General features: G+C 38.8%; 2 protein-coding genes and 1 long non-coding RNA gene across 13 annotated transcripts in view; 2 read left to right on the plus strand and 1 right to left on the minus strand.

Moving 5' to 3' along the window:
* Positions 1–3205, plus strand: part of LOC125483513 (protein mono-ADP-ribosyltransferase PARP15-like) — a 9117-nt gene extending 5912 nt beyond the window's left edge. The window contains exon 3 of the mRNA XM_048599172.1: positions 1308–3205. Coding sequence (XP_048455129.1) covers positions 1308–1609 — 302 coding nt within the window. The 3' untranslated portion in view covers positions 1610–3205. The remainder of the gene's footprint in view (positions 1–1307) is intronic.
* Positions 1–14242, plus strand: part of LOC125483514 — a 73646-nt gene that overhangs the window by 52865 nt on the left and 6539 nt on the right. The window lies entirely within an intron of this gene.
* Positions 1–14242, minus strand: part of LOC109915678 (RNA-binding protein 43-like) — a 63085-nt gene that overhangs the window by 43937 nt on the left and 4906 nt on the right. The gene's annotated exons all lie outside the window — the stretch shown is intronic.

Genomic DNA, 14242 nt, shown 5'->3' on the forward strand with positions numbered 1-14242 from the left:
GAAAGATTTAATAGGGTTCTAAGGGGCAACTTTTTCAAGCAGAGGATGGTGTGTGTATGGAATGAGCTGACAGAGAAAGTGGTGGAGGCTGGTACAATTACAACATTTAAAAGTCATCTGGGTGCGTATATGAATAGGAAGCGTTCAGAGGGATATGGGACAAATTCTGGCAAATGGGACTTGATTAATTTAGGAACAAAAACAGAAGTTTCTGGAAAATCGCAGCAGGTCTGGCAGCACCTGTGAAGAAAAATCAGAGTTAACATTTTGATCCAAAACGTTAACTCTGATTTTTCTTCACAGGTGCTGCCAGACCTGCTGAGCTTTTCCAGCAACTTCTGCTTTTGTTCCTGATTTACAGCATCCACAGTTCTCGCGGTTTTTATCTACATTAATTTAGGATATCTGGTCAGCATGGATGAGTTGGACCAAAGGGTCTGTTTCCATGCTGTACATCTCTATGACTATGACTCTGTGATGGTAGAAGTTGCACCAAGAATGTCTCCAAATGCATTTAAACATAAACTTACTGAACAACTTACCTCACATTCTCACCCTCACCTAGTCTAATGCCCCACGCTCCATGCCAGTCTCCTCACTGCCAATCCCATTTTAATACAGATTCTGGGTAATTGCCATCCGCTCTTCATCTTTCCATTGTTTATATTGCTAAATCCAGATTTCTGTATTACAAAGAAAGGCTACCAGGCACGTGGAAAATTGGTTTTAAAGTTGTTGAGGGAATACCTTAATCCTGAAAATTGGCCCCATCGTGCTGATGACCTGCAATCCAAAACAGGGTCAGCAGAAAAATGGATTAAATTATGCTACAATTTCCAGATCATTCAGAGCTTTGAATGTTCTATTTATAGCAGAGTCTTGAATTGGACTGTCATTTCATTAGATCAGCAGATGATCAATACAAGCAATGACTGTAAAATTTTTATTTATTTACTTCTGATATGTGGGCATCATTTATTGCCAGACAATATTTGTTTTTGAGAAGGTGGTAGTGAGCTGCCTTCTTGAAACACTACAGTCCATGGGGAGTAGGTACATCCAAGTGATGATGTTCGGAAGGCCGTTCCAGGGTTTTGACACAGTGACACTGAAGAAATAGCAATGTTTTTCCAAATCAGGATTGCGTGTAACTTGGAGGGGCACTTGCAGGTGGTGGTGTTGCTATGTACCTGCTACCTTTGTCCTTCCAGGTGGTTGAGGTCATGGATTTGTAAGGTGCTGTTGAAGGAGCCTTGCTGCAGCGCATCTTGTAGATGGTACCTAATAATGTATTTTTAATGTTTCAGCTACTTACTTTGGAAAAGGAACTTACTTTGCTTTGAATGCCTCGTATTCATGTGACAACAAATACTCTGATCCTGATTTTGATGGATGTAAATACATCTATCAGGCACGAGTGATTACTGGGAAGCTGTGCAAAGGAGAACAGAATATGCTGGAACCAACACCAGTCGATCCACAGATAGATTCAGCTGACCTTTGTGACTGTGCAGTGAATGATCTAAACAAACCTTCCATTTTTGTTATTTTTTGCGATGATGGTGCATATCCAGAATACTTGATAACTTTTAAAACAAGAGTAGCATGAGTGCAAACGAGTTCAATCAAGCTGTCATGCTTTTATGGCAAACTATTAGAGTTTTATTCACGTTCCTAGAAAATCCAGCATACTGCAAATTGGATTATTTAGTGATCTGGTTGGGATGTTCTTTTGTGACTGGTTGCCAGAGTGTGCTGCTTACAATGTGCATGGAGCAGTATTACTCCGAAGGACAAAAAAAGTGCCTTATTTCTTTATCATAAGTTATCATCTAGGATGTTGAACATAAAGTTGAATAATGGGAATATAGGAACAGGAGTAGACCATTCATTGAGGCTGATCTACCATTCAATTAGATCATGGCTGATCTTCTGCCTCAATGCCACTTTCCTGCATAATCTCCATATCCCGTAATGTCATTAGTCTCCAGAAACCTACTGATTTCTGCCTTAAACTTGTTCAATGTTTGAGCTTCCACAACTCTCTGGAGTAGACAATTCCAAAGATGCACCATTCTCTGAGTGAAGAAATTCCTCTAAACGTCTAGGCTTTAGTTGAGTTTCAAGAATGATTGACACGTAGAGGCGGCTCAGTGGTTAGCACTGCTGCCTCACAGCACCAGGGACTCAGTTTTGATTCCAGTCTTGGGTGACTGTCTGTGTGGAGTTTGCACATTCTCCACGTGTCTTCGTGGGCTCCTGCCGGGTGCTCGGTTTCCTCCCACAGTTCAAATATGCGTAGGTTAGGTGGATTGGCCATGCTAAATTGCCCCATAGTGTGCAGTTCAGGTGAATTAGCCATGGTAAAATGTGAGATTATGGGAAGGGTAGTAGGGGTGTGGGTCTGCGTGGAATGCTCTTCTGATGGTTGATGTGAACTCACTGGGCCGAATGGCTTCTATCCGCTCTGCAGGGAATCTATGACACAGAATATAGATAATTTTCATTGATGACAATTATGATCATTGAAACTGTTTACAGAATGACAAATTGCCTTATGAATGAATTAACTTTGCATCTTTGCATTTTTTAATCTAAATATTCGTATGCTAAAGTGTGAATGATACAATGATGGGAATCTCTGTTTTGAGCTGTTATTGCTCAAAATAAGCTGTTATTGCAGATGATTTTCTTCATACAGTTTCATCTGTAGCCAGTCATTGTAATTAATCATGTGAAATTCACTGTAACATCTGATGCAAACCCCACCACAGTTAAACACAGAAGTTGATGACAGTGATTTCACATTACTCAAAGGGTGTGCTCCTGAAGTGATCACAGATGGAAACAATTAGAAATCACTGATTTGACATTAACTTCTACTTCTGAAGTTAATTTGTCTTACCATAAGATGATTGAAAATGTTCTGCCTTATTGATTGAGGTGTAGCTGAGGTTTTAACATGTACCAATTTATATTTACATTTGAATAAGGTCTTTGGCCCTGAAAGATTAATTTTATATTTGTTGAAAGTCGCACTTTCCCCATAACATGTTTTAAAAAACCCTAGATTTTTCAATTAATAAAATCTATTTTTTAAAGCTTGTTTATATTTCATGTCAACCTTAACACCATGTATACAGCACCATCTTTATGTTGATTTCTGTAAAGTTGTAAAAAGAAGTAAATAAAAAATTAACTGATATTTCCTGGTTAACTGTCTATAAGGATTTTTTTTTTTGAAGAGGGGTCCCGACCCAAAACATCAACTTTCCTGCTCCTCTGATGCTGTCTGGCCTGCTGTGTTCCTCCAGCTCCACACTCTCTTATCTCTGACTCCAGCATCAGCAGCTCTTACTATCGATTAGAATTATTTGATGTGACTGGCCACTTGGCTGGCTTGATGCCATCTGTGTTGCAGAAGTAAAATCTTTCTTTGAAATTGGTGGTAATTGTCATTTAGTTTCCATAGCAACATTCTGGTGTATGAAGTTATGATTTTGTTAACTGGATCAATTAAGGCTGTTTACGCTGCCTTAATAATGGCCCTTTCACTAATTCTGTTGTTCACTTACTCATTTAACACACAATTGTATTAATTGAACAGGACTTTGTTCACAATGGTTTTTGCAGTTCATCTCATGCACCATATTTTAATACAAACATCATCCCGAGGTAAACATAGAACATAGAACAGTACAGCACAGTACAGGCCCTTCGGCCCACGATGTTGTGCCGAACTTTTACCCTAACCTAAGGTCTATCTAACCTCCACCCCTATCTTATACTATCATTCAGATGCCTATCTAATAGCTGCTTAAATGCCCCTAATGAGGCCGACTCCACTACCCTCTCCGGCAATGCATTCCACCCCCAACCACTCTCTGAGTAAAGAACCTACCTCTGACATTTCCCCTATATCTACCTCCACTCACTTTAAAACTATGTTCCTTCGTAATAGCTACCTCCACCCTAGGAAAATGTCTCTGGCTGTCTACTCTATCTATACTTCTGATCATTTTGTACACCTCTATCAAATCACCTCTCATCCTTTGTTGTTCTAAAGAGAAAAGCCCTAGCCCTCTCAACCTTTCCTCGTAAGACCTTCCCTCCATTCCAGGCAACATTCTGGTAAATCTCCTCTGCACCTTTTCCAACGCTTCCACATCTTTCCTGTAATGAGGCGACCAGAACTGGACACAATACTCTAGATGTGGCCGAACCAGGCTTTTGTATAGCTGGAGCATAACTTCACAGCTCTTGAACCCAATCCCTCTATTAACTAACACACCATATGCCTTCTTAACAACTCTATCCACCTTTCAGGGAACTGTGAACATGAACTCCAAGATCCCTCTGCTCCTCCACACTGCCAAGAATCTTTCCTTTAACCCTGTATTCTGCTTTCAAGTTTGTCCTTCCAAAATGAATCACCTCACACTTTTCAGGGTTAAACTCCATCTGCCACTTCTCAGCCCTGCTCTGCATCCTATCAATGTCCGTTTGTAACCTAGAACAGCCCTCTGCACTGTCCACAACGCAACCCACCTTCCTATCGTCCGCGAACTTTCACTCCTTCATCCAAATCATTTACAAAAATCACCAATAGAAGAGGACCCAGGACAGATCCTTGTGGTACACCATCTGGTAAGCTTCAGCATAGCACACTGTTCTTCCAGTGGACAATTGAAATTGTTTTGTGATCAGTCTAATGACTCCAACCTCTGGATTCCATCCCGCAGTGGGGGGGAGTGTTCAGGTAATGCAGACCTCCTGTCGCACAAAGCAGGAGGAAACACAGGCACCACAGCATTCACCACATCTTCAAATGCAATGCGTGGCTTCGGTGGTCCGGAGTGGCGGCCCTTTCCTTGCGTAGTGGTCTCGGCTCTGAGGAGTGGTCTCCTGGATGTGGTGGTTTTGTCCAGTGTTGAGGTCTCATCGGTGGATAGGATGGGCCGAAGGGCTAAAGGTTAATGAGAAAATAGTCTTGTTCAGGATGGGAATATAGGCTGGGAAAGTTTAGAACAATACTTAACAAGCTGCATGACCTTGAAGGAATCCTGTGAACATTCCTTTACGAGCAGAAGATGACACCTGCACTTGTTTTCCCATCCTGTATTGTCTGTGCCAGCCAGCAGTTCTGTCTATTGTATCTGTTGTTTTCTGTACTGGTTGTTTGTGATACTGCAAAAGAGAAAGAGAGAGAGTTTCATTCCAAGCTGTTACAGCTGCTGCTAGATTTCACTTTGACTTGGAAATGAACCTAAGCCTCCAGACCAGCCATCAATTGAAGGGTCTTTGACAGGCAGAAGAACATGAGACTTTTGCTTTTTCTAGAAAGGCATGAGACTTGTTGCTTTTTCCTCTTTTCTTTTCCATCTATTATTACCACTATCATCATTTATTATTACTCAATAAACATTCATATTTAAGCAAGTAGCTGTTGTTGAGCATTCTCTTAATAATATTTACCTGAATCTGAAAAGAACCATTTGGATACATGCTGTGATCCAAGACAGTCAGTATCTGGTGAGCACTTCCAGCCCAGTGTTCCATGGCCTGGCGTAGCCTCTTCATCCAGGTTGGCAACCTTGTCCTGGCAGTGGTTTTTCTCAGATGCATTCGGCCCAGTTTTCCCCATGGTCCGGCATGTCGGTTTCATCCAGGCTTGGCATTCTCATTATAGATTGATCGGCTTCCTTCAAATCCAGGAGCTGATAAATGGACTGTGATGAACTTTTGTCTTAAATTAACTTTTTATTGTTGCTTATGAATTTACCTATGACTTCTGTCATTCTGACGCCATGGTAAGGCGAGTTATAACAGGTTTCATTGTATTTTTCTTGTAAAAGTACATATAACAATAAATTCTAAAATAAATTCTAATTGCCCTTGAGAAAGTAACTGTAAGCCTTTCAAAAAGTTCTGTAGTCCAGGCTGTGTAAGTACTTTTAAAAGATTCTGTCATGGGAAACGACCTCGCCAGCAAGCTCCATGTTTGTTGCCGATCCCATAGTGTTGTTGGCATTCCAGCATTTTAACCCAGAAACAGTGAAGAAGTAGCAATATCATTCCAACTCAAGTTGGTGTGAGGCTTGGAGGAGAAACTGAAAGTGGTGGCTTTTCCATATATCTGGTGCCCTTGTGCTTCTACATAGTAAACGTCATGAGTTTGAAAAGTGTTATCAAATCCTTGGTGAGTTTCAGCAGCACATCCTGTACAAGATGCACACTGCTGCTTCAGTGTGTCAGTGTTGGAGGTGTTAGATGTTTAAGATGGTGGATAGGGTGCTAATAAAGCAAGCTGCTTTCCCTTGGATTGTGGAGGGCTTCTTAAGGATTGCTGGAGCTGCACCCATCCAGGAAAGTGGCAATTATTCCATTCTGCACATAACTATTGGCTGTGGATGATGGGCAGACTTTGGGGCATCAGGAGCTGAATTGTTCACCACAATGATGTCAGCCTTTGATTTCCTCATGTAATTGTAATAGTTATATTGCTATTGCAGTTATGTTTCTCATTACTGGTAGCCACCCGGTTATTGATAGGAAATTCAACAGCGGTTATGTTGCTGAGTGTCAAGAGGAGATGGTTAGATTCTTTATTTTTGGAGTTGGTGATTGTCTGTATAGGGAAGTTCATGTTCAATAATTAGTTCTAGATTAGTGATGATCAAATAACCAAAGTGTGTTCAGCAGTTAGCCTAATATCTTCTTACTGACTAATTGTTATTAATGTAGGACAGTCATGCGCTGCCTCAGCTCATAACCCAGCCTTAGTTGAAAGTGAAGTGCCCTTTTGCACTTATTTCCATATCACAGAGGAGAAACCTGCAGACTTTCAAGGTTGAACGAGCAAACCTGCCATCCTTTTCACAGTGAATCTTATTAAGTACCTGAAGTTGCAATTATCAGAGGAAAGTTAAATAGGCTTATTGTGTGAAGAGGGAACAAGAAAAATAACAGCTGTGTTGTATATCAGGCTAGTTTCAATCCGTAATGCTTTGGAGTGAGAAAAAGCAATCATATTTTGCTAAATGCATTCTTTATAGTCAAGCTACACTGTGTGATTTTATTTTGTGGCTGTGTAATCCTTTTTGATATTTATTACTCAAGACTATATGTTAACTGAATGCATAAGTATGCCTCACTTGCAAATTTGTTATCACAATGCACATTTATTTTATACACACTGTAGCTTGTAAGTATGGCCTACTTTCTAATTGTCTTTATTAGTTTTATAATGTCAACTTTACTGCCTCACCATCTGTTGAAAAAAAGATAACTCTTCCAAACAGCAACAACTCTTAGTAAAACCAAATGCCTTGCAGAAGGTCTCTTAAAGACAGATAGTCACTGATAGGTTTTTGATTTAATTGAAATTCTGACCAATTAAGCAAATCTGAGATGATAAACTCATGGTATCAGTTTTAAGTACATGAGGATGATATATTGTCCTATTCCGAACAAATGAGGAAATTAGATATTGGAAAATGTCCTATTATCTTTGTGAAGATGTATTAAAATAACAGAAACAAACCATGATGAGAAGAATGGGCTCATGAATAATCAATTGCAGGGAACCAATCAGGAAAAATGGGAAGTGATGTTAACTGATAACAGTGCCCCTTAAAAACCAATGAGAGATAGTCACACAGCCCTTAAATCAATTAGAAATTAGTCTTGCCTCATTTAGACCAATCAGAATATAAAATATTATGCTGCAGTTTGTGGCTTGGAAAGAATTAATAAAAAACTAGCTTTCAGTGATTAACACATGATTTCATTCCCTGTCAAATGCTGCCTCATCTCACCTTGGCCTGTTGTGGGCTCATAAGGAGAGGATTCCACAAATTTGGTAATGGTTACAGTATGGTGCAGTGTAGGCATTTGTGGTGTTACAAACAAAGTATGTAACAATATAGCTTCACAGTGAATTAGTAGTCCCACATGAGACAAAACAGGCTTTTGTGCCCTCCCTCAGAGAGAGCTTGGGATGCTGCTTAGCTCAGTTGGCTGGAAAACTGGTAGAGTTAGTACAGCAGAGTAATGCTCATAGCTTGAGTTCAGTTCCTGTACTGGCTGATGTTAGTGTGAAGGACAGCTAGACTTCAAAATTGGCTTTTATTTAAAACAATACTTTGCATAGTTACAAAAATACTTAAGTGTAATTATTAAATAACACAATAAAACACATCAATTACCAGCTCAAAACCAGAAACCCAAGCTTCCAATAACTAACATTAAACATTGTACATACAAAATCCACAGTGTATATCACACAGGGTTTTCACCTGTCATCTAACCAACATTCAAGATCCCTATTATGTCCAAGTCCAACACAGGAGGTATAACAAAATGTTGAGGTTGGTTGGCTCGCTGAGCTGGTTTGTTGTTCCGCAGACGTTTCGTTACCGTGCTGGGTAACATCTTCAGTGCAGCCTCTGATGAAGCATCAGGGTGTTTTCCCACCTGGTTTTTAAACTCTGCGGTCCGTTGCGATGGATTGCCTCACTTCCGGGTTTCCTCTGTAGTGGAATGTATATGGGGTCGAGTTCAATGTGTTTATTAAGAGCATGCTTCGTGGCGTGCCATGCTTCCGGGAATTCTCGTGCTTGTCTCTGCCTAGCCTGTCCCGGGATCTTGGTGTTGTCCCAGTCGAAGTCGTGGTTCTTCTTGTCCATGTGGATTGAGATGAGTGAGTATTGGTCGTGTCTTTTTTTTGTAGCCATATACTCTTGTACATGAAACTAACAACAAGAGTACATGAACACCAACTGGCTACAAAAAAGACACAATCAATACTCACTCATCTCAATCCACATGGACAAGGAGAACCATGACTTCGACTGGGACAATATCAAGATCCCGGGACAGGCTAGGCAGAGACAAGCACGAGAATTCCTGGAAGCATGGCACTCCACGAAGCAGGCTATTAATAAACACATTGAACTCGACCCTATATATATTCCACTACGGGGGAAACCTGGAAGTGAGGCAATCCATCGCAACGGACCCCAGAGTTTAAAAACCAGGCGGGAAAACACACCGACGCTTCATCAGAGGCTGCACTGAGGATGTTACCAAGCATGATAACAAAACGTCTGCGGAACAACAAACCAGCTCGGCGAGCCAACCAACCTCAACACCCACAACCTGAGCTACAAATCTACTCCAAAACCTTAGGTATAATAAAATAAATATGAATTGCAATTTAAATAATATAAAAGAAGCTAAATAATGGAATTAGGGAAAGACAGACATAAGTTAAAGAAAAACAGTACGTTCTTTCAGTTGGCATCATTAATTTTCTTCTGAGAGGATGTGACTACACACATAAATATTTTTTAAGACTAGAATCTTAGAATCCCCACAGTGCAGAAAGAGGCCACTCAGCCTGTCAAGTCTGCACTAACCCACCAAAGAACATTCCACCCAGACTCAGACCCCAGGACTCCCAACCTATCCCTTGTTCACTCTGAGAGCTGGCTCTGAGGGAGCTGAATCAGTGTCAAGGACTCTCCATGTGTAAGTAAACGGTGACTTGGTGACAGAATACATGCTTCTGTGGAGTTATTTTACTGAGCACAAATGCAAGAAGGATAAATCATGTGCTTCTTAATATATTCTTGAAAACTGTCATTAGCCGCCTAAATCAAAATGATAATATGCCACTGAAGTGGAGGACAGGATCACTGTATAAAATTTAATTCTCACAGTCTGCAAAGCATAGTTTGTAAAAATTGTTAAGTATAGTGGCAAGTACACAAAATGTCCATTGATAGTCTCACTCCATGGGATTCAATGTGAATTTATAAATGTTTTGCTTCCAGGTATTTTCTTCAAACTTAGATGGATATAATTGTCCATGTAGTTCAAAGTGTGAATGTCAATCAGAATGTATCAATAGTATTTATCTGTATATTTACCTACATGCAATGGGAAGATTAGTAATATGTTAGGGATTCATTTGATCTGAAAATAGACTCTTTAACCAAAAAACAATCATGTTTGTGCTGTCCCACACCAATACCTCACAGTCACCTGCCATAAAGGTATTCCTCTCTTCCTCTCTACATAATCCATTTCTCACAATCACACCCTTCTGAACTGAAGAGTCGTACTGGACTTGAAACATTAATTAGGTTTCTTTCTCCGCAGATACTGTCAGACCTGCTGATTTTCTCTAGCACTTCCTGCTTTTATTTCAGATTTCCAGCAGCCACAGTATTTTCCTTTCATAACAATGAAATAATGATTAGTTGATCTGCTTTAGTAATCTAGTCTGAGGGATCAATATTGACCGAGATGAATAAAATCATTGGTCATCTGCTTTAAATGCCATAATGAAATCTTTTACATACACTTGAAAGGGAGAATGGACGCTTGGTTTAGCATCTCACCTGAAAAATAGATCAAAGAGTCTGATTACTACCAGGCTTTGAGAAATATGACCTATATACTTGGCATCACATGACTGCTGAAATTCACATACCGGATTGCTCATTTGAGAGATAGACAAAATGTCTTCTTGATTTGATAACAGTATCCAGTTAGTGGAAAATGCCACTTCAGTTGCTCAAACATCTGAGTTATCTAACTCTTCACGGTACACAGGATCTGATCTTTGTAAACAGAAAGAACAAAGGCATACACTGTACCTGCTTTAACTCAACAAAATAGGTGACAACGATGTGTAGACGTTGGTAAGCCTTCTAGGACTCCCCCACAGAACTGAGTTTTGTACCTTTCCAGCCCCTCCCTTTGATGCTGCCTCAAGGTGAGCTAGAAAATTCATGCCAGAGTGTAAGTATGACCCGATCTGGTCTTCCAACCACATGTCCTCTCTATCATAAAGACCTCATCTTCCATTTCATAGCATTATTGTCCCCCATCACTGCAAAAGCCCTTCTGTGTTGAAATTCACATCCAAGACTTTCTTACCTTCAAACTTAACCATTTTAGTCTTCAAGTGACCAACTTTCCGTCTTTCACCCTTTTACTGATGACAACAATTATATCCGATTCACTGTCATGGGCAGCTGTACAATATGTTACAAAACAGTGACAGACAGTCAAACCAGATAAGCCTCTCTGTATTTGCAATGTATAAAATTAAAAGCTTAAAAGGCACTCAAAAGTGACTCCAATGGTTCCTAACCAGACTTCTTAAATAACCAATTCCAGACACCAGTGTCCATCTCAGACAAATGACTTAGCAACTTATTAACAGTAGAATAACTTTAGCAGAGTAAAATTAAGCTACAAAATATTGTAATTGGTCTATGTTTTAAATCCAAAAGCCTTGTTTCCAGCCCATCCACACAAAAGACAAACAGACAAACAAACACAGTTAAAGATAAATAAAAGAAAATAATGAATGTGGCCAGGTTACTTAAGTGATTTTTATAATGCATTGTTCCACAGGTATAGATGATGGTTGATTAGTTGATTTTCAGAAGATGTTGCTGAGAATCACCTTTACAGTTCACTAACATAAAGGTTCAGATATAAATTGATTTTCTATTCTCTGAGTTTCCTAGGGTTGATGACAAGGTTAGGCTGGGACCTCTCAAATCTTCAAAATGTAGCAGCAAGGGACAAATTCCATTTTTCACTAAAAACTTAGAGCCAACCCCAATTCAAACACTGAACACTCCCTGACTAACCGTTTCATCTATGAGGTCCCAGATACCATTCAACATCTGCTATATACTTGAGCGGAAGATCTTTCCAGACTTACTAGAACCCATTTCCAGGTATTAACTTTATGAAGAGCCAACCTCTGCTATTTGTTTAAACAAAATGCCCTTTCTTGTTGATGAAGCATCACAGAACCTTTTGATTAAGAACCAGCCTCCAATTAATTTCCAGGCTTGACTTAATTAATAAAGAAAAGCTTGAAAAGTTTGTCTTCCTTTTAACACAATTTATTACCCAGAATGCAAAAGTTATTTTTAGTTAACAGTTCCCAATTCACAGCTCCAAGCTAAAATGGATAAAAAATAAAAATTATGAAAAATCGCATAGTGCTCTAGCAATAGATATATATTACACAAAAACTGTTACATGTGAGGTTTATTGGATTATTATGATTAAAGACGATATACTTTGGTTTGTAAGAGTGTTGTAGACAGTCTTAAATTTTATGGAAATGAAATGTGTCATGTGATATACACTAGGACCTGTGATGATAAACGTGCAATGTTTAATTCTCAAAGACCACATGGAGAGTCAGCTTTTTTCTTATAAAAATGAAGCTACTGGATATTTACATATGAGGGTAGTTATTGCTCTTGCTATGTTCACAATGATAATATCCTAAACCTGCTAAAATCCAGAAAGATGTTCTCAAGATCAGGTTGTGCTGGAACGTATTTCCTTTTGTTTCTTAATTGAAAAGAGCAATGATCAGATAAAACTGATTAACATTTTTCCTTGGATACAATGCTGATCTTTTTCATTTACCAAGGAGAAAGTGACAAAAGAAACCATTTTGACATCAAGCTACAGGTTTTCACATAAACCCAGAAATCTCACTGAGAAAAGGCAGTTGCATTTTGATCTTGAATGACATGTAGTTAACTGGGAATTGGGAAGATAAAATAATTAAATTTTGGCCGGCCTGCATCTTAAGCAGAGAAAACTCCATTGTTTGCCATAACAATAAAAAGGGTGGAAGCTCATATGTAATTTGGAAACTGAGTTCATGAGAAGTTGTGGCAAGGCTGGAGGGTTTGATCAGCTGATACTAGACAACAAATCCCAAGGAAATCTCTCAGATTGAAAATTGGGATTAGGAAGGAAAAAGAACAAAGTAAGTCTTTGGGTACTGCAAAGTATTTCTACTTTCCATTTAAAGAGATTGGGTTTCTATAAAGAGACAAAGTAACATAAATTGGGGCTTTTGGTTGCAAACTCTTTGGTAGTTTGATGTGTTTCTGATAAAAGGAACATATCATTTATTTAATGGTGTTTTGTCTTTAATTATTAGTACATCAGAAGTTAATTAAATTGTGAAATATTGACATATCATTTCAGTTGAAGTTTAAATTTCTCTTTAAACTATTATTGGTCTGTAAAGGTTGTAAGAACATATCTTAGCAGATATTTGACATCTGCACATAATTCAAATTATGAACATTATTCCCATTTGTCACATTTTTGTTCACATATTTATGTCAACATCTGTTATTGTAACTTCTTAGACCCACATTTCCCATTTGATTTATCAATGCCAGCTACCTCCTGGCACTAGGTAATTTCAGACCCTCAGCCACTCCGTGGTTATTTCATCTAAGATCCACAAACCACACAGAACACTTTCTGATCCAAGTTTTTTTTTTAAATACTTGACATAATTTAAACAAACAAGAACTATTTAGTTTACAGTGGCATTCTAATTTATTGACTTAATGATCTTTTGTATTTTATAAAAAACTATGATTTTCTTTTTGTCCAGAGATCACAATTTGTACATCAATTCTTCAGTGTAAGCTCAGGATTTATTCAGTGGAATTACAAGAATATCTTTCCTCATCTTACAGCAGTTCCTACTCAATTATTCTTTTCAAGGTAATTTCTGAGAAGCCAAAGACCAAATTCCAAGGGATTCATTCAGATAAACATAATCATTTCAGCAGAAAAGGAGTGTGCTTGCAAGTGAGTGAGAGAGAGAGAAGGTGAAGAAAAAGTGATATTATTCGTCATAGTCATTGTTATTTTTGTGTGCTGTAATGTTCAGCAAGTATATTTAATTTATAAATAAAAGTGTGTGTTGATGCAAACAGGAAAGGTCCAAGCATCAACAATTTATTGTCACAAAATGAAATCATTTTAAACATAAATACCTGATAGTGAGGAGGGATGATAAGCAGATATTGGTTGTCCTTATCTTAATTTGACCTTTTTTGTTAAAGAAAAAGACAAGCTGAATATTGAAATGACACTCCCATTGATGGAAAGATAGGAGCGAGGCAAGTTGGGAAACAAGTAAAAGATGAGAGTGAGAGTGGTCTCTGTATATTCATTGCATGTCATTGTTGGGAGGAGAAACAGTAATAAATGATTAATTGTGAGGATGACTGACAGCGGAATGAGGGGGAGGCAATGGCCTAATGGTTTTATCACTAGACTATTAACCCAGAAACTCAGTTAATGTTCTGGGGACCTGGGTTTAACTGTCGGCATGGCAGATGGTTGAATTCAATAAAAGAATCTGGAATTAAGAGTCTACTGA

Source organism: Rhincodon typus, chromosome 7, assembly GCF_021869965.1.
Source record: "Rhincodon typus isolate 14 chromosome 7, sRhiTyp1.1, whole genome shotgun sequence".
Lineage (NCBI taxonomy): Eukaryota > Metazoa > Chordata > Chondrichthyes > Orectolobiformes > Rhincodontidae > Rhincodon > Rhincodon typus.